At 45.5% G+C, this 26394-nt stretch overlaps 1 protein-coding gene across 1 annotated transcript in view; it reads left to right on the top strand.

The window, feature by feature from the left end:
• LOC138675302 (matrin-3-like) overlaps positions 1 to 26394 on the top strand; it is a 61387-nt gene that overhangs the window by 24054 nt on the left and 10939 nt on the right. Inside the window, exons 2-11 of the mRNA XM_069763389.1 lie at positions 2990 to 3858; positions 11002 to 11063; positions 14168 to 14194; positions 14327 to 14463; positions 19505 to 19551; positions 19770 to 19898; positions 21575 to 21700; positions 23587 to 23754; positions 24223 to 24354; positions 25316 to 25359. Of these exons, the coding sequence (XP_069619490.1) occupies positions 3100 to 3858; positions 11002 to 11063; positions 14168 to 14194; positions 14327 to 14463; positions 19505 to 19551; positions 19770 to 19898; positions 21575 to 21700; positions 23587 to 23754; positions 24223 to 24354; positions 25316 to 25359 (1631 nt within the window). The 5' untranslated portion in view covers positions 2990 to 3099. The remainder of the gene's footprint in view (positions 1 to 2989; positions 3859 to 11001; positions 11064 to 14167; positions 14195 to 14326; positions 14464 to 19504; positions 19552 to 19769; positions 19899 to 21574; positions 21701 to 23586; positions 23755 to 24222; positions 24355 to 25315; positions 25360 to 26394) is intronic.

The raw sequence follows: 26394 nt of genomic DNA, 5'->3' as shown, positions 1-26394 counted from the left end.
TAAAGGGACAGTGGTCAGAATTGTAAAAATTGGCCTGGTCATTAACGTGCAAACCACCCTTGGGGGTAAAGGGGTTAAAGTGGTGTTCCACTACTAGGACAATCCCTTTTTGAACTAAATGTTTGGCCCCGCTAAAACTAAAAATCCTGTACTCTCCTCCCATGCTGTCGCAGTTCCTGTGGTGTCAGCACTCGTGGTCCTGGGGTTCTCGTGCGGTTGTTGTAACACATGGTACCTGGTATCCGGCAGCATTGGTGTTACCGTCCCCGCTTTCGTACAGATTGAAGGTGAAGAGGACGTCAGGGCTGCAGCTTATCCGTGGCTTCATCTTCATGCCATACGAAGGTGGGGACGGAGACGCCAGTGGTGATTGAGCGCTGGGCACCAAGTGTCACAGCACCGCACTAGAGCCCCGGGGTAGCGAGTGCTGACGTCACTGGAACAGCGTCAGCATGGGAGAGGAGTACTTTTATTTATTTAAATTTTTTTAAAATTTTAGCGGGGCAAACATTTAGTTCAAGAAGGGGCTGTCCTGGTAGTGGACAACCCCTTTAAGGCTTCGGAGCTGAAATTTCCCAAGATTTATTGGTCGCTCAATATCTACAGAGCTTGCTATAAAATAAACTTACATTGCAGGTAAATTGGCCGATGCACGGAGCAAAGGAGAGGTGAGGCTATATATGTGCAATGTGTCTATGCTGAGGCAGGAGGATGCCAGGACCTGAAGCCGGTGCAATGTTAAGAATGGAGGTGGTCCATGCATGGAAAAAAATCTTAAATGGTTTTGCTAAATTCTCGTTTTCCTCAACCCCCACTATTTTTTTGCATTGTCACCCACCGCTGCTTGCCCCTGTATTTAGTACTCGGCTGTACGGTTCAGACGACCATATTTCAAGGACCTCTTATGGACCACACTGTCCAGACTGACCTAAACTTACATTGTCAGACGCATATAGAAGTTTAAGTTTAGGTCAGCAGACCTGCAGTCAGTCCAGGCACTGCTGTCTGAACCCAACCTTACTCTGGTTCATGACTACACTATTTATTGGGCCGTGTAAATGGGCCTTAGAGTTATTGCATATCTCCCAGGTGTCTTTTATTTGATCGCTCAGCCCTTATTCCTCTAACTGAAGTTAGAGTTGTGGTTGACATGGATGATCGGGGCTAAACACAAACTGCTTTAAGAACCTATAACAAACAAAACTTCTCAGATTTTATTTCTCCTTTTGATTCATAACTTTGTTTATAGCATTAAGGCACTTTGCGTCCGGTAACTTGGGAGCCCCATGCGCTTCTCCAGCTGGTGGCAACTCTGTAACTTGTCACTTGCAGTTAGTACTAGAACGATGGCCCATGTCAGTTGATTATGCCCCATTTGCAAATGTCCTGTGAGACAGAAAACAGTTGGGGCCCCTGCTTTAGAGTTTGACGCCTTTTCTTCATTGTAGTCCTCTAACCTTACACTATTCCACCACAGACTTCTCCAGGTCTGGCTATGTCCCAGATGTGCCAGGTTATTGGTGCTTTGAACTTTTCACTTTTTTTTTTTTTTAACTTTGCTTCTAAATTGACCTGACCGGCTCCTGAATTCTGCAATCTCTGTCCCTTTGCCCCATCTAATGATGACCACACCGGTCATAGAGGTCTTCTATGCATATGTAATTATGTATTTTTAAACAAATCTGTTCCTGTTAAGGAGTGGACTTCAGTCTAAAAGTTGGACCAGTGTTCTCCCAGCTGCCATCAAGGTACCCCAAGAGGTGCAACCTGTTCAGACGACTTCTAATTCTCTCTCATGTCTGGGAAATGCACTTGTTCCCTGTTTTAGCTTTGTTCAGAATGGTATACATTGGCTTAAAAAGCAAGTTGCCACCTCTTCATAGCTGGTTTGGCTATTCAATATCACTATCATGTGTGAGAAAAGTGCCACCTGTGAGCTTGTGTAAAATATGATCTGTAGAATGAAGTTCTCATTGTGTAGTATCTGTAATATACATTGCTTCCTGCTCTTGATTGAGGGCCTAATTTGATACTCCACCTCTTTGTACGAGGAGAAGTCAGAAAATATATGGTTTCCTGCTGATAGGATACAATTCTTCACCTAGTCTGCTTCGGTGATGGGTGACAGAAAACGTTAAATGCTTAGGCTACACTCCGTTCATGGTATACTGTGCCATTTCGGTGCGATCTGAAGGCTAACTTCATCTTTTGTAGCTGTATACTTTGTCTTAACTGCATTAGAAAAACATTTCCATCTGATGGATCCATCAGAAAATTTACTACCAACTTTATGTAGCTTTATTTCCAACTCTACGGTATCGGTTTACTTTCTTGCTTTACTATTTAGACTGGATCAGTGCAATTTCATAGGATAAAACATAGCAGGAAACCTTACTTTTCTGACTTCCCCTTTTTTTTAGGAAGAGCTCTCGCTGTGTCCATGCTTTACCTTATTCGATACTCTGTAAGTGCTGGTAGAAAATAATTTGACCTGGAGAAGTGCTATCCCATATTTTAAGCTTCCCGTACTAGATAATGCCGTCCATTTTTAAACGGTTGATAAAGTATCATGTTCATCTTTTATGAATTGCGTTTGTCCTTTTTCACCGACCTGGTCAATCTTGCTTGGTTTATCCTTTTAATATGTACTTGTATGTTTTCTTTCTCGGGTCAATGTCCTTTTAACCATGAACAGTATAAGAATGTGGACATTTTAAGTAATGACTCAACTCTAAAAGTTCTACCATCCCAAACCAGTACCGAATTGAAAACTGAGCAGTCTCGTGTAGATCCATCTCTATGTGCAACTTTCTTGCCTCTCTGTTCACGATCTGCTCAGCAGCACGTCCTCTGTTGTTGGATCCTTACACTTTATTTTCATTCTTGGTACTATGTTTAGGAAATGTTAATTTTTTTTTTTAATCCTATTTTTGTTCAAATTGTTTCCAGATTTCTGTTGTGTTGACTAAAATTACTTGTTTTTCTACAGAATTGTGTGCCGTTTCTGCTTAACGAAGATCCTTCAGTCTTCCTCATAGTCACATTCTCAGCCGTAAATATACTCCTTCTCGGGACATTCTCATTTTTGTTCTTCTTGCCATGAACCAGCGCAGTAACATGTCGAAGCCCTTTTCTCAGTCTTTTGGCAGAGACTTTATGAACGTCGGTTCTGGCCCCCAAGGCTCTCGTGGCTCGTTGTCCAATTCCTCCAAAAACTTGCCATCGATATTTAGTCTTGGTAATCGAGCTCCTCCACCTATGCCTCCTCAACACAGAGGAGAACCCAATCCGGCCAATAAGATCTTGGCCAGCTTTGGTCTGTCCTCTAGGGATTTGGATGAATTAAGTCGCTATCCAGAGGAAAAGATTACTCCTGAAAGTTTGCCGCAGCTAATTCAGCAGATTAAGAGGAGGAGGTCGGAAGACATGTCTATGTTAGGTTACAGAGAGAGGCTTCAACGAGAGCCTATGAGAGGTTCTGGCGGTGACTGGGATAATGACGTAAGACCTTTCAGAAGAGAGAGCTTTGGTGATCGCTCATCTGGTCTCGACCATGTGGTCGATTATGACCACGGGAGCCGCTCTCGAGAGTCCGCTTATCGCGAAAGGCTGGATATAGACGACCGCTTAAGAGATCGGGAAAGGTTTAGAGAAGACCGCTTCTCATCTGATGCTCCTTTCCGTAAGCTTGGTAACGACTACGAGCCCATGAGCTACAGCCAAGCGCAAGAGCGATCTGTCTTTGAAAAGGCAAGAGGAATGCCGTCCATTAGAAACATTGACGATTTCCATGGAGTAATACCAAAAGATTTTCCCCATATCTGTTCTCTCTGTGACTTACCAATACATGCTAAGAAGGTGAGTTCCTACCTCCATAGCTTATTTTGGCCATGAAACCTTATACTCCTTTGTAGAAGTCATGATAAATCCTACGCTTTGGGTTCACTCTGACCTTTTTAAAAACATTTACTCAAATTTTTCCACATCTTAGATAATGGTATCTTCTCAAATATTCTCACTTTGTCTGTATAGTGCTTATGATCATCAGCCAAAATCCAATTTTGTCCTGCTACTTTTCGCTTAATTTTCTTTCATGTAGCATTCCCTCTCAAGTCGTATCTGTATTGTCCTTGTTCCAAAATATTGTAATCTTGTTGGATACCAATTTCTCCGGGATTTTATACTCCAATCTCACTTAGATGGTTTGGGCTGTAAAAGTCTTAGGAAGCTATACAAATCCCTTGGTTCTTCAGCTCCCACTAGACCTCGATCAATGTAATATGATCAGGGCAAAATCTTAATTGATGGCATTGCCGAACCTCGTTGGTTAACTTCCGATATCGGCCAATGGTGTGTCATGCCTTCCCTCTAACTTATGTACCAAGTAATGTCTGGTGGGTGGGTAGGTGGGCATTATCTGAAGATCCCGTTTCAGTCCTTCACTTGGCCATAACTTCTGCTCCCCCCCCCCCCCCCTTTCCCGTTATTCCCTCAAACTTTTATCTTTCCGACTAGAGTCTCTTGAAATCTCAAACTTGACATTTACCCCAAGAATTCCTTCTCTCTTCTCACTCAGTTTCTAAACATTAAAAAAAATATGGAAGCCAACTTTTTGCCTGGACGGCAGATTTGTTTCACGTGACCACTTCTTTCTTGTCTTCTACAAAAACACTAGCATTTTTGTTGTTTTCTCGATGAGCACCAAAATTTCCAACATCGTGAGCTCAATAACTTTTCTTTAGAGCAGATTGTAAACCTCACCAAAGAATATTTTTGTAAGGAATGTTGTAGCCGTAGAGAAGAGCAAAATATTAATTTCAACCATCTGAATTTATTACAGAACCGTATTCCCTTCACTTAGACCGGTTTCACGTATCCGTGAATGCCGACCATGCTCGAATCGGGAAAATCAAGCCTGGCTGCCGTGTCTCTCAACCTGACCTAGCTGCTCCGTATATAGATATTACAGAGTTAGCTGAGGGCATGAGCACCAGTCATGAGTTCTACGTCTACAGATTCGCACATGATCCATGCTTGACAGATGTGTAAAACCGGCAACTAAACCTAGACGTACCAAACAAGAAGTATAGAAGAAATGCAGCAGAGGTGGTGGTCTCATGATTAGTTCAATTTTTGACTGGTGGACAACTTATGCCCTGACCTCATAGACTAAGGACAGAGCTTAGTTATCTTTTGTCCTAATGCCAATAGGGGGAGGTTCCTGCTGCAGCTAATGTTTTCTTTCTCGCCTCATTGGGGGACACAGGTAACCATGGGTGTATGCTGCTGTCGCTAGGTGGCTGACACTATGCAAATAAAGAAGTATCTCCTCCCCGGCAGTATACACCCTCCGACAGGCACCAGGCAACTCAGTTTTTGCTTAGTGTCTGTAGGAGGCGGACCTGGATCTAACCTCAGATCCACATTTCTTTTTACAGGGATTTGTTTTGTTTATTAACCTTTTCCCCTTTTTCAGACCCTTTTCTTCAGGGTAACAGGGTGCAGTTTTTCTCACCCTGTTTTCCCCACTTCGAGCGACCGAGAGAGCAGTGTGGTATTACCCACATCGCACCCGCTGGGCAGGACTTGTCCCCTGTCACCCTTTCGGGTGTTCAGGGTGACCTTTTTCCTTAGTGGCCAGTCCTGCCCGTTCCCCTCCTCATCCCTCTCCTCGGAGTGGGCTGAGAGGAAGTCGGCGGTCACTTCCAGTGACCCTCTCCCCCTGGTTAGGGGTCGACGCCGTCTTCTGCGCCGGAGTTCGTGGCGTGGGAAGGAGGACTTCTTCCAGGACCCTCCATCCTACAAGGGATCCTGATGCGTTCCTCAACCCCAGGTAGGGGATCTTCAAGCAACAGTACGAAACATCTATTCCCCCTCCTCGCAGGCGGACGTCGGGTCTGACCTATCCTCTCATTCGGAATCTGACTCTGATGCAGATCAGACTTCCGGAACACAGGAGATGGTCGATAGCCTTATTTCAGCTATCATTCAAACGCTTGAGCTTAAAGACTATGAGGCAAGCTCTCAGGACGTCTTCGTTGCGTTTAAACGGATTAAACGTCCCTCTAGGGTTTTTCCTAATCACAAGGAGTTTGATAACACTACCTCTACACACTGGGAAAACCCTGGTAAGCGTTTCCCAGGAAACGGCTTGACGTGCTATACCCCTTTCACTCCGACCTTGTCTCCAAATGGTCCGAATCTCCTAAGGTCGACCCGCCCGTCTCCAGGCTATCCTCGCAGACGGTTCTGTCTATCCCAGACGCGGCTTCCCTTAAGGACCCCACGGACAGGCAAATCGAGGCCTTTGCAAAATCGGCATTTAAGGCGTCCGGAGCCTCCCTCTGCCCTAGTTTTGCCTCGTCCTGGGTAGCCAAGGCTGTGTCAGCCTGGGCCAAGACCCTGTGCAGGGGTATTTTGGCCTCTGCTCCTGCTGAGGAACGGTCTGATTTGGCGGATCAGATTTCTTTTGCGGGAGAATACCTCATGCCTCCCTTGATGCAGCGGCCTGCTCCACCAGGGCTAATAGCAATATTGTGGCCATTCGCCGAATTCTCTGGCTAAAAGTGTGGAACGCTGACCCCGCTTCTAAGAAATCTCTCACTGGTCTGCCCTTCCAGGGTTCTAGACTCTTCGGCACGCAGTTGGATCAAATGATCTCGGACGCTACAGGGGGTAAGAGTACCTCCTTACCCCAGTCCAAGCCCAAACGTCCCTTCAACAGGAGGGGCCCCCAGTCCTTTTGCCCTTTTCGGTCCTTCACCTCAGGAAACTCCAACCAGGACCGTTCTTCCTCGCAGGGAGACCGAAGAAAACCTTCTTTCAGACTTCCACCACGCTGGAGGGCTAAGAGCCACCCCGCAATACGATCGGGATCTCGGGGCCACAGGTTTTCTAACAAATGATGGGTCGCCCCCACCTGGAAATCCCTCCAGGGTGGGGGGGCCGGCTTCTTCTGTTCTCAGAGGTTTGGCTATCTGTAGTTGACGATGCCTGGGTCAGGGAGATCGTCACTTCAGGCTACAAGATAGAATTTTCTTCGCCCCCCAGGAAGACGTTTCCTGCTCTCTCATCCTCCCAAACAGCCCTCCCAACTCTCAGGACTTCTCCAGGCCGTCGATTCGCTCCTCGCCTCAGGAGTCGTAGTTCCGGTGCCTTATCGCGAGCGGTTTTCGGGTTTTTACTCAAACCTGTTCGTGGTTCCAAAAAAGGAAGGTTCTCTCCGTCCAATTTTGGATCTCAAGCAGCTGAACCGCCATCTCCGGATTCGGCGCTTCAGGATGGAATCTCTACGCTCGGTGATCGCGTCCATGGAACGGGAGAGTTTCTGTGTTCCGTGGATATCCGAGATGCGTACCTTCATGTTCCTATTTGCGTACGGCATCAGAGATTCCTCCGGTTCGCGATCCAGGGTCATCATTATCAGTTCACGGCCCTCCCCTTCGGTCTGCGCTCAGGGTCTTCACGAAGGTCATGGCAGCTGTCATGGCCATTTTTCGTTCGAAGGGGATTCTGGTAATCCCATACCTCGACGACCTCTTGATCAAGGGTCCATCCCGTCATGATTGCAGCCAGAGCCTCCAACTTACTCTGGACACGCTTCTTCGCCTCGGCTGGTTAATTATCAGAAGTCTTCCCTGATTCCAACTCAGCGCCTGGAGTTCCTGCGCATGGAATTCAATACCTCTCGGGCTCAGGTCTTTCTCCCCAAAGAAGTTCCTTTCTCTTCGCCGGGGGGTCAGAGCTCTAAAGAGCCCGAATCCTCTGTCTCTCCGCCTCGCCATGAGGGTTTTGGGGAAATGCTCGCTTCCATGGAAGCGGTCCCCTATGCTCAGTTCCACTCTCGTCCCCTCCAGCTGGCTCTTCTGTCTGCCTGGGACAGGAACCCACTTTCCCTGGATTGTCCGTTTTGCCTCTCTCTCTTGGTGGATGCTGTCCACCTCCATTCTGCACGGGAGGTCATTTCTCCCTCGCCGCTGGCAGGTGATCACCACCGACGCCAGCCTCCAGGGTTGGGGAGCGGTTTTTCTCCACCTCACGGCCCAGGGCCGTTGGACTGCTCAGGAGGCGCGCCTCCCTACCAACCTCTTGGAAATCAGAACCATCTTCCTAGCCATCATCCGCTGGGAGTCTCTCCTTTCAAGGAAACCGGTCCGCATTCAGTCGGACAACGCCACAGCCATGGCTTACATAAACCATCAGGGAGGGACTCGCAGCAGACAAGTCATGACGGAAGTGGCAAAAATTCTGCGTTGGGCGGACGGTCACGTTCCCTCTCTGTCAGCCATCCACATCCCAGGAGTGGACAATTGGGAAGCCGACTTTCTGAGTCGCCAGGGCATCGTGGCGGGCGAGTGGTCTCTTCTTCCTGCAGTCTTCAGCCAGATTTGCCAGCGGTGGGGCGTTTCAGATGTCGACTTGATGGCTTCCCGGGCAAACCACAAGGTTCCCCAGTACGTCTCCAGATCTCGGGATCCGATAGCCGTCTGATGCGATGCTCTCGTGATCTCGTGGACCCAGTTCCAGATGCCCTATCTGTTTCCACCCCTCCCCTTGATCCCAAGGGTTGTAAAAAAAAAAGATCAAGACAGAAGGGGTTCCCGTACTCTTAGTAGCTCCGGATTAGCCAAGCAGGGCCTGGTATGCGGAACTGGTGAACATGCTATCGGACGTTCCGTGGAGGCTTCCGGATCGTCCGGACCTTCTTTCGCAGGGCCCTCTCTTCCACCCGAATTCTCGGTCTCTGAATTTAACGGTATGGCCGTTGAGGCCGCGGTCCTGAAGGACGCGGGTTTTTCTCATAGCGTCATCCAGACTATGATAAGGGCGAGAAAACCGGCTTCCTCGCGTATTTACCACAGGTGTTGGAAGGCTTTTTTCCGGTGGTGTCAGGACAACAATCTGTTTCCTATGACCTTTTCCCTTCCATCCCTTCTCAGTTTCCTTCAAGCGGGTCTAGATTCAGGTCTTTCCCTTAGCACCTTGAAGGGTCAGATTTCCGCTCTGTCCATTCTTTTTCAAAGAGACCTGGCCTCCCTGCCTCAGGTGAAGACCTTCATCCAGGGGGTCGCTCATATAGCTCCCCCTTATCGTCCTCCTGTCGAGCCTTGGGACCTCAACCTCGTTTTGGACGTCCTCCAGCGTACGCCCTTTGAACCGATTCAGGACATTTCCTTCTCACTTCTATCCTGGAATGTAGTCTTTTTGGTCACCATCACCTCCATTAGAAGAGTGTCGGAGTTGGCGGCATTATCCTGTTGTTCTCCCTTTCTAGTTCTGCATCAGGACAAAGTGGTTCTTCGTCCAGTTCCTTCCTTTCTACCAAAGGTGGTTTCGGCTTTTCACATCAATGAGGACATTGTCCTCCCTTCCTTGTGCCCTTCCCTGGTTCATCCCTTGGAGAAATCTCTTCACAAGTTGGATGTGGTCAGGGCTATCCGAATTTCTCGCCAGAACTGCTTCTTTTCGTCAGGCCGATTCTCTGTTCGTTGTCTCGGAAGGGCGGTGAAAGGGGCTCCCCGCCTCCAAGTCCACAATTGCTCGTTGGATCCGTTCGGCGGTTCTGGAGACATACCGTGTTCAAGACAAACGGCCTCCGTCGGGGGTGAAGGCTCACTCTACCCGGGCTGTGGGAGCTTTGTAGGTTTGCAAGGCCGCAACGTGGTCATCCATTCACACCTTTGTCAAATTCTACAAGGTGCATACTCAGGCTTCAGCGGACACGAGCCTTGGTAGGAGGATACTGCAAGGGGCGGTTTCTGACCGGCCGACCTAACTCCTCTTTTTCTGCAGAATATCCCGCCCTAGGGACTGCTTTTGGACGTCCCATGGTTACCTGTGTCCCCTAATGAGGCGAGAAAGAAAGGGATTTTTGGTACTCACCGTAAAATCTTTCTTGGAGCCTTCATTGGGGGACACAGCACCCTCCCTTGAAGTTGTACTGTTGGCCAACGTGCTGTTGTTGTGGGTTGGTACATAGGTTGAGTTTTATATTACCTGTTCCTACTACTGCTTTTGCACCAACTGAGTTGCCTGGTGCCTGTTGGAGGGTGTATACTGCCGGGGAGGAGCTACTTCTTCTCCTTTATTTGCTTAGTGTCCGCCTCCTAGCGACAGCAGCATACACCCATGGTTACCTGTGTCCCCCAATGAAGGCTCCAAGAAAGAGATTTTACTGTAAGAACCAAAAATCCCTCTTTTACAGCTAAATACAGTACGGGGAGGAGTGGGGATTGACAGAGATCCATAGAGAAGATATATTTATATTTATCAGTAATATGAGAGTATATAGAAGCAAAGAAAAGCTCAAAAGAATTGCTGGGCTTGGGCTGGATTGACCTTTTTTTTTTTTTTTTTTTTCATATTTTTTTCTGTTTTTAGGGATTCTTATGAGGTTTTTATACTTTTGTTTTCAGATCTATTACTTTTTCATATTAGGGAGTGTCTATATTCTAGAACGGGTATTATGGGGATCCTGTTGGACTAAATGGCATGGAGACCCTATGGCTTTTTCCATTTCGGTGTTATGAGGGATACAGAAAGAGCGAGCCAAGATTTGACGTCCACTCCTGCTCAGTCTGCGGATGCCTGATAATGGTTGACATAGAACGCGTGACACCACAGCTACTTTTTTCTAAAGACAGTGCCATATCTGACCACAGGAGGAGTGTGGTATTGCAGTTTGCTGAAATGCCAGAATTAACTGTGGGCGGATGTGATGTTGTTTCTAGAAGATAGGACCCATGTTTTTCTAATTCTAGACAACCCCTCTCTCGGGAGGAACAGGAAGCTCGGTTTTGATGGTATCTGACACTTTTGTCACAACATGTCGATAATAGACTAAATTTGAGGAACTTTTTGGCCTTTGCTGACTTATACGGTTCTGTAATAAAAAGAAAAAATGCACAATTTCTCATACCCTCTCACTGCTTTTGTGAGAGGAATTATTTTGCCCAGTTTTATTGTATTTGTACTGTGATACTAAATAATTTTTTTCTGTAGGGCTGGCATGATCACGTCAACGGCCCGACTCACAGAAAGCATTGTCTGCTGCTGATCAACCTGTACGTCAAGTATTATCATTACATTTGTTTTTCGGAATATAATCTGTATTGTCAAGGTGTTAGGATTGTAGATTGGACTTTATGCATTGTTTTTTTTTTTTTTTTGTTTGTTTTTTTTACCACATTGCTGATTTCCCCTGTAACTGGGGCTGGTATATTACCTCAGTTATCTGGGAATTTCGGCTTCCTGGGCCTCCTAGCACCCAGCAGTTACTGCTCCCTCTTTACATCCAGTGATAACAGGTTCACTGGATCCAGAAGAGGGTATTGCTGCCTAATCTGTGCCTAATCTGTGTACACAAACGTTGGTTGTGTGCTGTGCACACAAGAGATGGAAAAGGTAAACATGATGATAAACCTTCTGCTTATCTTCTCTTTGGGGAGTCTGGCTGTGTCTGACAGCCACTTCCCACAGCTTCAGGAACATGTGCAAGCTGCTTAGGGTGCTTTAACGGTGTGTTTAAGGACACACTCAGTGCCCCATCAGAGCATACGCCCGAAACACCGCAAATTGGGTTTCAGACATTTGCGGCGACGAGGCCATAGGCTGTAATGATGCTGGCAGAGCGAACGTGCTGCCTAATGTGCATCATTTTCCGGAGTGTATGCCTACAGGAGTCTGACACTGAGACATAGTAGACTGCATCTGATTGTCCACCTCCTGTACTCTTACACTCCCGAAAACCGTTGCTCTGCTGGCACCATTACATTTTATGGCCTGCTATAGTCTATGGAAGGGGTAGGCAATTAATATTCCCAAGGGGCCACAGGAGAGATTGTTGTGGAGCGCCGAACCAATAGGCTGAAAATAATCCTGCTCAGTATTAAAATTAACATCTTTCTATAAAATAATAATTGTATCACTGAATATTGACCAGAATGAATTATGCGGACATCCCTACATACAGGCCATATATATATATGGCTTATATAGTATATAGATATATACTGCATGAGCCCCACATCACTCTCTACATACAGTATGCGTTTCCTGTATAATGTGAGCCCCCACACGGCTCCTGTACATGCAGTGTGAGACCCCACGCGGCCTCCTATAAACATGTAAACATCCCATACACTTATGAAGGAAAAAAACATACCGTATTTTCCCGACTATAAGACTCACTTTTTCCCCAAAAAATTGTGAGGAAAATAGGGGGTGCGTCTTATAGTTGGAATGCAGGCTTACCGGCATTGTGGCGGCGACAGAGGTGCCGGGATGATGTGGCGCGGTGAGCGGTATGGCGTGAGCAGGGTCCTTTCCACATTTGAGGTGACGCTGCGGCCCGGTATTGAAGGAGAGCAGCAGGGCTGGGTGAGTTACGGCTTTTCCGGTGGCGGCGGCCATCTTCCTGAGGCCGCGCGTACGCAGATTACGTTTTCTGCTTCTTGGGGCTTCAGGAAAGAGGCCGCGCATGTGCAGATTGAGATCTCGGCTTCAGGAAAATGGCCGCCGCGATCTCCATCTGCGCACGCGCGGCCTCCTGCAGCCATTTTACTGAAGACCTGGGAAGCAGAGTACTGAATCTGCGCACGCGCAAACTCAGGAAGATGGCCGCCGCCACCGGGAAAGCCATGACTCACCCAGCTCTGCTGCTCTCCTTCAATACCGACGTGGCGTCATCTCAAATGTGGAAGGGACTCTTGCCACCGCACATCTGCCGCCGCCACAGCACTGCCACAACCTCCCCATGGACACCAGGCCATGGCGTTGCCCACCTAAGCAGGATGGGACCCTGCTCAGGTGCACGCCGTTCCGCCCACCGCAGCTCAGCATCACCTCACCTCTGCCACCACCATGCCTCCTGTGACCCTGCTCTGCCACTGCCTGCCCTCAGGTAAGAGATCTTAAATTCGGGCAATTAGACGGACCCCCATCTTATAAAAAATCTTTTTTTCTGCAATTTTCACCCCAAATTTGGGGTGCGTCTTGTGGTACGATGCGTCTTATAGTCCGAAAAATACGGTACTCTCCTCGCTCCCTGTTCCCTGGTAACATCACTCCCTACATACAGTATGCGTTTCCTGTATAATGTGAGACCCCACGCGGCTCCTGTACATGCAGTGTGAGACCCCACGCGGCCTCCTATATACATGTAAACATCCCATACACTTATGAAGGAAAAAAACATACCCTCCTCGCTCCCTTTTCCCTGGTACTTTCCCCCGGTTTCTTTTGCACTGACTCTCCATACAGCGCTATGTAATCACATGCTGATTGGTGGAAGAAGGAGCCAGCGGCTACATCCTTCACCAATGTATTCACTGCTTTCTGCATCCTGAGGACGCAGGTGGCGGTGGACAGATAGCTGGCGAGGGCATGGTGTGGCTGGCGAGGGCATGGTGTGGCTGGCGAGGGCATGGTGTGGCTGGCGAGGGCATGGTGCGGCCGTCTACCACTGTTTCAGCCTTTCTGATGTCTGTCTGTGGGCTGGTTGTGGCCCTCTGGTTGATGGGCAGTCGAAGAGCAGATAAACTAAGACACTGGTTGGAAAAGGGTTTTCCTCCACTGATGCAGAGAATGGGGCTCTGAACTACCCAATGTACATGGAGTGATGGCTGCACCATTCATTGTTTATGGCTCCATCAAAGATGGCGCTTTAATTTCTTTCTTTTTTACATTAAGTTGTTTTTCTTATGAATTCTATATTTGTTACTATATTTTTTATTAAATGCAAAATTCGTAAGGAAAAACAACCTAAAAATGTAAATACAGTGGGGCAAAAAAGTATTTAGTCAGTCAGCAATAGTGCAAGTTCCACCACTTAAAAAGATGAGAGGCGTCTGTAATTTACATCATAGGTAGACCTCAACTATGGGAGACAGACTGAGAAAAAAAATCCAGAAAATCACATTGTCTGTTTTTTTAACATTTTATTTGCATATTATGGTGGAAAATAAGTATTTGGTCAGAAACAAAATTTCATCTCAATACTTTGTAATATATCCTTTGTTGGCAATGACAGAGGTCAAACATTTTCTGTATTGCTGACTGACTAAATACTTTTTTGCCCCACTGTATATATTTATAAATATTTGACAATTTTAGACCTTAAGTGTGAGGTGTAATTTTTTTAAAATCTTTTTTTCTTTTTAAAATCTAGATATCCAGATTGGAAAGGACATGGCGCGTAAGTATCCACTCACCTGAGCTATTATGATGGGTGGCAGTCAGTCTGTGCATTCACGGCAGCCATCAATCCCTATATCCGCTAGTAATGGGTGCTTTTGGCTTCATAGTGATAAACATATTTGTCTTGCAGTGGAGGGGAACCGGGCATGCTGCGGCAGTCTACAAATCATGCACCAGGACTTTTGGGACCGCCACCCCCAGCTCATTCAATGCTTTCTATGGGAGGTGGACCTGAAGGAAGACGAGGAAACCAAAGGGGTAACATAGGTGAGTTTGAGATTTGTCCTATTAATTACCCGCCCGACTTGAAATCATCGATCTATTACACCTCATAGACTAGCTTGGCAATCGCTGACAGCGGCATTTCATACGTGTCGGCCGGAAGCACAACACACGTGACCACATGGTGCCGATGAGTTGCCATGACAGCTGAGGGACTGCAGCTCGTGGCCGGCATTCATAGATTATGATTTTTCCCACACAGAGTAGGGCAGAAGTACTACTATGTGTGTCACAGGTGATCGGATGATCGCAGCTTCAAGTCTCCTAAGGGAACTATTGTACACGGTAAAAAATAAAGTTTTAAAAAATAAGAAAGAAAACACATGTTCAAATCACCTCCCTCTTGACCCATTGCAAATAAAACAAAAAAAATACACACTTACTATTGTTGCGTTCAGAAATGTCCAATCTATCTAAAGTAAATTAATCAGTGGTAAGCGGCGTAATGAACTGTCACGATTCACACCGTGACCGTCACCCCTACGTCACGGATCGGGGTGACTTTAGGCCAACAGACGGTTATCACATGTGCAGGTGAGGGCTTATCTTAGTTATCCCTCCACTCCACACTGTGATGAAAAACACACACAAGGCTATTGACCTCTTAGTTTACAGCAGGGGCTTATTCTAGGTATCCCACTGCTCTTCACTATACCACGAACTGCAGGGATTTATGTATATCCCGCTTACAGTTCCACTTAACACTTGCAGCTCTCTGGCGCCCCCTTACTCTCAGGTCAGATTAGGTACTGCACCTGGGGTAATTAGTCGCCAGAAAGGCTGCCTGCTATGTACTGGCTATTGGGCACGCTGCAGCGATGCGATAAACTACTCCCACTCAGGCAGGAACAATAATTATCAACGCCGCAGTCGCTACAACATCACCCAAAAGCCTGCACACTGTATCGCTGCCACCAGCTTCGATTAAATGGGTCCGAAGCTAACCCAACACAACATTAGCGTAATTCCCTTCAGGAGACTTAGGGTATGGTTTAGAACAGGATGAACGGACTAGTATTAAATATACCCCATCAAAAGTTTCAGGCAGTGTTTATATAAAAAGATGTTTTACAAATGAGACAATTGCAAATATGTACAGGGTAATTTAAAAAAAAAACAAGGATTACATGAGAATAACACTTACATGTGTTCAAAGCATTGTAGGCAACCAGGCTAGTGGAGTTTCCATACGTCCCAGTTCATTGGACGTGCTCAGGGCTCTCCAGGAAAAGACAAGCAGACTGCTGGGATCTGGGCAGACAATTATAGCTGCAGCCTGTAACATCCCAGAAAGGGGTTGGATCACCTCGTCCCTCCTACCTCTTCAGTTAACTAATTTTACCCTAACCTTTATCTAATTTCTATAACTCCGCTACAAAACGTGTCATAGTCATAACAAACCCAGCATTCATCTCGGATTAACGTGGGCATTCTAATGAGATCAAATATGTCCTATCTGGGATACATATTTACAGAGAAATCCTTACTTCTTTACCAGTTGGAGTTAGAAGCCCGTGTTTAGAGTGATGGGTAGATCCACCGAGGGAGATTAAGAATATATATTTTCGTGTTCTTAACTTAAACGGTTTGCTTAATATCTTACAAAAACAGAACAAAGAACTTCCATAGATTCCAGAGACTTATAATCCAGTTCTAGCCGGTCACTTTCCACTGCAGGGATGCCGGTCGTAAATACCTTTGCTCTCCGAGCTAGAGGTAATAAACTCTTCTTCCCCCATACCTTGGAAAGGAAAGCTTTTGGCTGAGTGAAAGGGAAAGGGGGGCTTTTTAGCCCGCAGCCTGCTAACAAGAGAAACTACTTCTATGATATTTCATACCATATCGTGACATGAACTGACAGAATTACGTTTTGTTTTTGTTTTTTTTACTGCTGCAGCATTGTAATAACAGGTTATCAAACCATCGTATCTACCACAAAATGGTATCAATAACAATGTCCGCTCAGGGCATAAAAAATAAACCCTCATCCAGGCTCAGATCCCGAAAAATGGAAACGCTACCGGTCTTGGAAAATGGTGACATAAGCAATGTATTTGTTTTTCACCGCTTAAATAAAAAAGAACCTATACATGTTTGGTATCTGAAAACTCTTAATGGCCTGGAGAATCATATTGTTATGTAGTGTAGTTAAAAAGCACAACTCGTCCCGCAAAGAAAAGCCCAACATGGCCATATTGACAGAATTTTTTTTTAAAAAAAAAGTTATGGCTCTGGGTTATCCAGAGATGGGACACTTTAATGGGATTCCATAATCAACAGCTTTTATAAAGGGCGTCTCTGGAGGATCTGTAATGTCCGGCATTACAAAGACAACCTATTGATTTTGAATGAGTTCTGCACTGATCGCTGGTGGTCATTATTGTCACATATTGGACTCTTTTTCCAAGTTTTTTTTCTACTTTGTTTTTTTAAAAGATATTTTAATGCATTGGGAACATCGCAGAAATCTGCTTGCTTGCCACAGAAACGGGAACGATAGAGAGCTTCAGTTGGAGAGACTTAATAAATCTGCCTGTGGATGTATAAAAAATAGGGATTTTTGTGTACTCACCGTAAAATCCTTTTTTTCCGAGCCATTCATTGGGGGACACAGACCATGGGTGTATGCTACCGCCAATAGGAGGCTGACACTAAGTGATACAAATAAAGTTAGCTCCTCCTCTGCAGTATACACGCTCCTGCTGGCTCTCAGCTAACCAGATCGGTGCAAAAGCAGTAGTTCATCAATAACATATGAGCATATAGCATGTCAAATTATTTATGAGAGTATAGCATGTCAAACTATAAAATAAGCAGAAGCTAATAACAGGGTGGGAGCTGTGTCCCCCCAATGAATGGCTCGGAGAAAAGGATTTTACGGTGAGTACACAAAAATCCCTATTTATCCTTCGCTTCATTGGGGGACACAGACCGTGGGATGTCCCAAAGCAGTCCCTGGGTGGGTACAACATCAGATCAGGCCCTGTGTAACCGCTACTTACGAGAGCACCACCGCGGCCTACAGAGTCAGCCTGCCCAGACTCACATCTGCAGAAGTCTTGGAATTATAGTGCTTCAAGACTGCATGCGGACTGGACGAACCCGCAAGCTTGCAGGCGTGCTTTACCGACGCCTGGTGCCTAGAGCCCGAGAAACCTCAATCGACAGAGTGGAGTGGAGTTAGGCTGACGTCTAACCCGGAAGGGCTCCTGGATGGTGTAACGAATCCTCCAGGCTAACATGGCCAATGAAATGTCTAAACCCTTCCTGTAACCGTCAGGAAGCCTTCCTCTGACCGTCAGGAAGCCCAAATAAGGTATCCAACCTTCGGAAGGACGCCGTGCACGATACGTACCTACTGAGAGCACTCACTTCGTCCAGAATATGGATAACCCATCCAGTTTTGTGGACTTCTGCGGAAAGAGATGAGGGAAGATCAATGCACTCGTAACATTGGGAATACAATGCCACCATGGTAACTAGGGACGGGGATGGCCTGAAGACAACCTTGCCTTGATGATAATAAGGAAAAAGTCTGCAAGAACAGAGCGTCTAGCTCCGAAGACTTCTCAGGATGAACGAGATCACCGAGAAAAAAGGGGCAACCTTCCCTGACAGTAAAGTCTGTCTGGATCAAAGAGGAGTTTACTGTAAGACTCCTAGGACCATTTTTTTTTATCTTTCTTTCGGGCATGCGCAGTTTCCGCTGCCCTTTGAACTTACAGCGCAGGCGCCAGGGACGTTCATGAAGGAAATGGAGGCGGCGCCTGGCGCACAGAGGCCCTGAGTGATGGCCGGGAGGCGTTTGTGTCAGGGGGAAAGAGACGCCCCCCTGACAAATTAGAGGTATTGGGGACAAATTATAAAAAAGATTACTTTAGCGTTGGCAGGGACTACAACTAAAAGAGCCACTTTGACAGAATGCAGCATTAGTGCAGCACAAGGTGGCTCCTTCAGTTAAAAATGCCTGGAAGGGGTGGGGGGGGGGGTGGGGGGCGGGGGGTGACAGGTTCCCTTTACGGTACTAAAGATCTAATGGTATGTGAAATGGAATGTCCCTTCTTGCAGTTTTGTTGCAATAAGACGGAAAAGTACTAGCTCCGCAACAAAAAACCTAACGTGGTCCGTGCGGATCTCCCAGGACCACTGGGGGCCTTCCTGCTTCCAAACGACTCTCGGAAGTAGGGGAAGGGGGGTTATGGAAACTGGTACCACGGAAGAACCAGAGCATTCACTGCACTGGCTTTTGGATCTTGAGGCCGAACCATGAACACGAGTACATTGGCGTTCAGTCTGGACGCCATCCGATCTACATCTGGAGTGCCCCAGTGAAGGCAGATCTGATGGAAGACTTCCGGGTGAAGTTCCCACTCACTTGAGGTGGGACCCTGATGGCTGAAGAAGTCTATCGCCCACGGAGTTCAGCCCCCGGGTGCACAGGGCCAGTTGTCCGGCATTAGGCCTGGCTCCAGGAGAGGATACGTGAAGGCGACACTCCATGTGGTCGCCTGCTGCTGGTGTGGGGAGATCGGGACTCGAAGGAACAGTCGCCCCTAAAGTGAGCTCACGCATGGCTTCCCACGTCGCAGGAGAGGGTACGGGGAGGCGACACTCCGCATTCTCGCCTGTTGATGGTTCGGGGGAGATCGGAACCTTGAAAGGATCCGTCGCCCCTTCACTCCGTTAATTAAAAAATAAAATAAAAACGTTGGGGTCTGAACCAGACCCAAGTGCCTGCTACAGACACTAAACAAGAACTGGTTAACTGAGAGCCAGCAGGAGGGTGTATACTGCAGGGGAGGAGCGAACGTTCTTTGTATCACTTAGTGTCAGCCTCCTAGTGGCAGCAGCATACACCACGGTCTGTGTCCCCCAATGAGGCGAAGGAGGAAAAAAAGGCTCCTTTTGGTACACCACTCCATCCATAGACATCTATGGACCGTTCATGTACTAACGACGACTTGTTCACATCCTATTATATTGTAAAATGTAATGTTTAGTGTAATTGTGTATTCTTGTATTTCAGGAATGCATGATCAGGGCCCTGGACCAAGACGTATGCAGAACAGACCGGTATGTACTTGTTCACTTACAGAGGCGGCCTGACATCCCGCAAGGACACGTGCGCACAGATACTGGCGGCCATCGTGCGCACGTATCCTGTTTAATTAAAATGGGACATTTATTGACCAATTCTCGGAGGCTGTCCCAGAGAATGAGAATGCTAGAGATAGAAATGTCGGGAGGCGCTGAATGCATCGGCGTTAATTTTTATCCATCTCCTCTTCCAGCACAACACCGGTAGAGTTGTTCGCATCATAAACTTTGAGCGAGGGAGGAATCTGAAGCACCAGCTTCTGTGGCTGGCCGAGCCGTTTGGAGTCATTACCAATTTTCTCCTTTTAAACACCATGAATGAGGTATGTGTTAAGGGGGATGGAAAAATAAGTTACAAGATTTGTATGTGTAATAAATATATATATGTATATGAATGAGGCATCGTGATTACTCGCTAATCCCGCCCCTGCACAGTTGCTCCGCCTCCCACCACATCACCACACATAATCCCGCCTCCCACCACATCACCACACATAATCCCGCCCCCACCACATTACCACACACAATCCGCACCACATCACCACACATAATCCGACCATCCCCACACATAATCCGACCCCCCACCACATCACCACACACAATCCCGCCCATCACCACACACAATCCCGCCCCCCACCACATCACCACACACAATCCCGCCACTTTGCCACACACACTCCCGCCCCCCACCACATCACCACATAATCCCGCCCCCACCACATCACCACACACAATCCCACCTCCCACCACATCGCCACACATTCCCCCCACCACATCGCCACACGAGGCTCCGTCCCCACATATTACCACACGAGGCTCCGTCCCCACATATTACCACACGAGGCTCCGTCCCCACACATTACCAAGGATACCATTGGACACTAGCAAAAATTGTGATATCCCGTTTAAGTTAACAAAAAAACAATTCCCAATTCGTCTGGCTTATTCCATGACAATTACAAAATTGCAAGGACAAACATTCGATAAGATTGGCCTTCTCCGTTCTCCTACCTGATCCTGTATTCACACATGGTCAATATACACCGCATTCTCTAGAGTAACAAGTTGTAAAGGTCTTTCAGTTCAAATTGTACCTGGTAGAAGTCAAGGAAAGATCTTTGAAAATGACTATACATTTAATTGTGTTTAAGGAGAAATTTTAACTTAATGTATGTTTCCTTTTGAAATTTGTTTAGATGCTGGAATGAATAAAAAACGCACATCTTACTGAATCCAATTTGTTTTTGATTTTACACTGTGAATAAAATGTATTAGTATTATTCAGAATGTTAATTTACTACCTGCGTAAGCGCTATTGAATGTTATTATTTACTTTAGTTTAATCACCAGCAGCGTTAATTAGATAGCAATGAGCGTGCCGAGCGTTAGCTGGCTGGAAACAGCTAGTATAGTATATGTGTGCAACCATGTAACGCAGAGCTGCTAGTTCCAGAATAAAAGCTAGAGAGGTCTGGCCACCGTTCATGGTCTCCCCGCGAGTAGGACCAGTGCAGTTCTTCATCCCAGGTACATTAACACCTATGTATTACATCGATATGTTGGTGGAACTGATGGTGCGGCCATTTCTCCAGTGTCCCAGGAGCCGTTTGACAACACCAGGCCGCATGTTGCTGGTGAAAGTGTCAGCCACCATGGCTTTAGCGTCTCCGTACTTCTGTCATCGGGCACATCCGGGACGTCATTGGTCGGTGATTACAAAGGAGCTGCCAGTAGTGGATCTTGATGATTTGCCCAAATGCATTCAGCGTGGCAGAACGTTCCTCAGACGGCCATTAATGACCTCATTGATGGCAGCTGAGGCTGTAAGTGCCATGATTTCTGCACGTCATACTCGATACTGGAAAAAAATTAAACCATCAGGATGTTTTGAAAATGTTGTTCCCGTATTTTTTTTCACCATCTTCATATCATTATCCCTCTTGGTGCTGCAGTTTGTGTTCCAAAAGCTAAAGGATTTATTTTTTTTTTTTTTGTAAAGGCGTTCATCGAAATGTCCACCCCAGAAGAGGCAATGGCGGTAGCAGACTATTACAGCACAAACCAAGCTCTCATCAACGGGAAACCTGTTCGCGTTAACTTGTCTCAGAAATATAAATGTATTAAGGTAAGCTTTCAATTATTTTTAAGACATTTTTTGGTCTGTGTATATGCAGAAATACCCTTCATGCTAGTCTTAAAGTAGTCCACTACCTGGGTAATGCTCTCTTAAAGAGAATCTGTCAGCAGGTGTTGCTATGTCCGAAGACAGCAGGAGATGAAGCCTAAATCACAAAATGCAGCTGTCATTTATTAAGCTGTGTGCCGTTTACTTACAGTGAAGGTTTTATCTCCAAGAGATTATCACTTCCCAGACTTGCTACCTCATGCCAAGTTGCCTGACCACGGCACCTCCCCTGATTAACAATAGACACGGTACATACAGGGCTTGTAACCACAAGTATGCAAAGTGCATATTCCCAGCTACATTGTGACTAGACATGCACGTCAAGTCAGAATGTGTCCGGACAGCGGTTATTTGTGCAACTCTGCTCTGTGTCTATCATTTGAGCAGAGCAGAAATAACCAGAACCCACCATTGGACAATGGTAGCGCTGTGGGTAGAATTTTTTTTCCCCAATCCTGGACAACCAATCCAAAGAATTGTTTGCTCTTGTTTCCTGTCTGTTTTTAGTAATTACTTTCCTTTCCTTGTAATATAAATTTAAAAAAAAATTGCTTACAACAGTGTTTTCTTTCCTCTGTTATCCCTCCTGGTAATTATAATGATGCTATCGCATCGGGAGTGTGGTGAAGTTAACATCTGTGCATGCTTAGTGGTGCTGACAGGAGCAGTGGACATGTCTCACACCGTTTGCGCTTTCCAACATATCTGTTCTATATCATCCCTCTGCATTTTTTATATTTTTTTTAAAAACCAACAACCATGGATGACCATAAAATACCAGGCAAGATAATACTGATAAATATGCCTTTATTAATGCATATAGCAGTAGAGATAATAAATTAAAATGTGCACACAACATAAAACATTTTATATATATAACATAATTATTATTATTATTATAGCGCCATTTATTCCATGGCGCTTTACATGTGAGGAGGGGTATACATAATAAAAACAAGTACAATAATCTTGAACAACACAAGTCACAACTGGTACAGGAGGAGAGAGGACCCTGCCTGCGAGGGCTCACAATCTACAAAATAATTAAAATCAATCAAAAGGCTGGACCAGAATTTTTTTTTTATAAGTGTATAGATAATTAGACCAAAATGACACTCTGGACACTTGTAAAGTACCTCCTACAAAACCAACAAATTAATAGTTATCTGTGATCCCATAATAAAAGTATGTATAAAATATTGAAGATATTAGAAAAAAAGGGGTGGGGAAATTCTATTATTATTATTATTATTATTATTATTATTATTATTATTAGTATTATTATTTATATAGCACCATTGATTCCATGGTGCTGTACATGAGAAGGGGTTACATACAAGTTACAAATATCACATACAGTAAACAAACTAACAATGACGGACTGATACAGAGGGGCGAAGACCCTGCCCTTGCGGGCTTACATTCTACAGATTGTGAATAAAGTGCAAGTAGTGTCACATTACAAAGGAACAAGGGGGTGGTCTACATATAGGAGCAAAGTGCATATTGTTCGTAAGAATAAATTTGGAAATAAAAATTAGAGGTCTATACCTTGTTAAGGTCCACCTGGTCGCTATGGCATGCGCACCCCGACGCGCGTTTCTGAAATAGTTTCCTTTGTCACCCCCCTGACGTGTATGTCACTTGCGCAGTGATCACTCTGTGGCAAGCCATAGCCCGTAACCTTCTGTTAACTTTTTGTTCATACATTTCCAGTATTTCTTCATGCTTTTCCAGGAAGTTTAGTTGAGAAACAGCTCAGTGCCCGAGACCTAAAGGAACAAGCTGAAACCTAGAATTCCAATCTTGTGTTCTATTCTCTTTAGAAATGGGAAAAGCCTGAAGTAAAATCCATTGGGAAAAAAACAGAAACTGGCAAAGTTGTGCACCTTAGTAAACTACCCAGTTTCGGCTACACGGATGCTGAGCTCCTAAAGCTCGTCGAGGACTTCGGCAAAGTGAAAACCTATATCCTAATGAGAGTGAGAAATCAGGTAAAATTGCATGGGGCAACTGTGGAAAATGCTTTAAATTTCCTGCAAAGGTATTCATATGTTGTGGCGGTTAATAAAAAAAAAAAAATATATATATATATATATATATATATATATATATATATATATATATATATATATATATATATATATATATATATATATATATATCTATCCAGGTATATACCAAGCCTCATGCTATTATCCAGAAAAATGAAGGCAGCACTCCATTAGAAAAAATAAATGTGGTTTATTGGACCTTTCTCAAGCGCATATATATTTAAACATACCTATATTATTAAAAAATATATATATATGTATGTATATGTATGTATATGTATGTATACGTATGTATGTATAGTAAACACATTTTGCATGTATTTTGAAATGAAAAATGCTGCTGAACATGTTGGCGCTATAGAGATATGTATTTTTATATTTTTTTCTTTTTTTGTTCTTTTGTTTTAGTCTTTTGTTGAAATGGAGAAAGTGGAAGATGCTCAGGACATGGTAAAGCGCTGTGAAACTGTCCCTCTAGTCTTCCATGGAAAAACACTGAAGGTAGACCTGTCTGAAAGATACAAGAAGCTTGTGCTAAGGGTAAGCGTGGCATTGCTCCCAGGAGGGTCACTTACTGTTGTGTTTCTATGATGGGGGTGTAAGTCGCAAATAGAGGTGGGTCCCCTAGTCCTAGATACCATCATTGTTACCGCCATGTTACAGGCAGATCCGGTGTAAGGACTAGTCTGATAAACAACTTCCCACAGCTTAGCATCAGGGTTTTTCTTTCTTCTTCCCATATTATGTATATATGATGTGCTATGATGTGGAGACAGAGACCCTGATTCCAGCAATGTGTGACTTGCTGCTGTCATGATATTTTGATACAATCCCTGTTTTCTATGCTGCAGATAACACGTGCTGATCTGTGTAACCCCGCCCACACCACTGATTGGCAGCTTCTTGTGTAAATAAAGCTGCCAATCCGTGATGGAGGCGGAGTTATACAGAGCAGTTGACTAGGAGGCACCTACCTAGTCCTGTAGTTGTGATCTGCAGACAAAACACTGATTTTACTGAAATTGCAACACACAGCCCAGTAAATGATACATCACTGGCATCAGGATTCCTGCTCCTACATCATGCTGGTCTCTGGTTGTATAAAGGTAACCTCCTGACAAATTAACTTTTAACCCCTTCACGACATGCACCGTACATGTATTGCGCATGCCGTGTCTCCCTTTGATGCGGGATCCGACGCAGAGCCCCCATCTTTCCCGCCACGTCAGCTGTTTTGAACAGCTTCCAATGGAGGCTGTTGAAGCAAGTGAAAAGTGAAAAAAAAAAAATATATTAAAGTGCAAATCATCCCCCATTAAAAATAAAACATACACATATTTGGTATCGCCGCGTTCAGAATCGCCCGATCTGTCAAAATATAAAAAGAATTAATCCATTTGGTAAGCGGCGTAGCGGAAAAGTTAGTTTTATTAGTGTTTTTTTTTTGTTGTTGTTGTTTTTTAATTTAGTGCTGATTATTTTTAATTTTTTTTTTCTCCAGATCCCAAACAAACTTATTGAAGAAAAGGAAAAAGAAAAGAACCGGTAAGTATTTCTTTCACTCTGTATGATGTATTATGACAGAGGTGAGCCTGCTAAAATGACAGTCTCGCCGGCTTCTGATTCTACATTATCCTGATTATTCTATTCTGCGGTTACTATAGAATTTATGGGAAATTTGGATGAAGTTTATACCATTTCAGAAATGGGTCTGCTGTCTCTGTCAGATTTGCAGTTTTGGATTAGGCCTAAGTGATTGAAAAGAGGGATTTTTGGTACTCACCGTAAAATCTTTCTTGGAGCCTTCATTGGGGGACACAGATAACCGTGGGTGTATGCTGCTGCTGCTGCTGCTAGGAGGCTGACACTATGCAAAAAAGGAAAAGAACAATAGCCCCTCCCCGGCAGTGTATCCCACCGACAGGCACTGAGCACCTCAGTTGGTGAAAAAAGCAGTAGGAGAAACAACCATAACTGAGAACACATGAGTACCAACTCAATCAGGACTTGTAGGCCCAAACACGGTACCAAGAACAAGTAACCAGGGAGGGTGCTGTGTGAGCCAATAAAGGCTCCAAGAAAGAGATTTTACGGTGAGTACCAAAAAACCCTCTTTCTTTATCGCTTCATGGGGGGACACAGATAACCGTGGGATGTCCAAAAGCAGTCCCGGAAAAGGGTGGGTAGAAAGGAAGCGAGAAAAGGGTCTCCGGTCGGCCGGTGTGCGACTGCCTAATGCAGTACCTTCCTACCAAAACCTGCATCTGACGAGGTCTGGGTATGAACCCTGTAGAACCTCGTGAACGTATGTAAAGACGACCAAGTGGCAGCCTTGCAAACAAGCAAAGCGGAGGCCTGGTGACGAACAGCCCAGGAAGCACCGACCGCTCTGTTGGAGTGGGCCCGTACCCCAGGAGGAGACTATGGCTCCTGAGCACGGTAGAATTCCGTTATAGCAGAACGAATCCAGCGAGAAATGGTGGATTTGGACGCTTGAAGGCCTTTCCGACGACCCTCAGCAATGACAAACAGTGAGTCCGATTTGCGAAAAAGGGCAGTTCTAGAAAGTTAGATCCGAAC

The sequence above is a fragment of the Ranitomeya imitator genome, chromosome 4 (assembly GCF_032444005.1).
Source record: "Ranitomeya imitator isolate aRanImi1 chromosome 4, aRanImi1.pri, whole genome shotgun sequence".
Lineage (NCBI taxonomy): Eukaryota > Metazoa > Chordata > Amphibia > Anura > Dendrobatidae > Ranitomeya > Ranitomeya imitator.
Note: the sequence above shows the minus strand (reverse complement) of the source record. Positions and strands in the feature narration are given on the sequence as shown.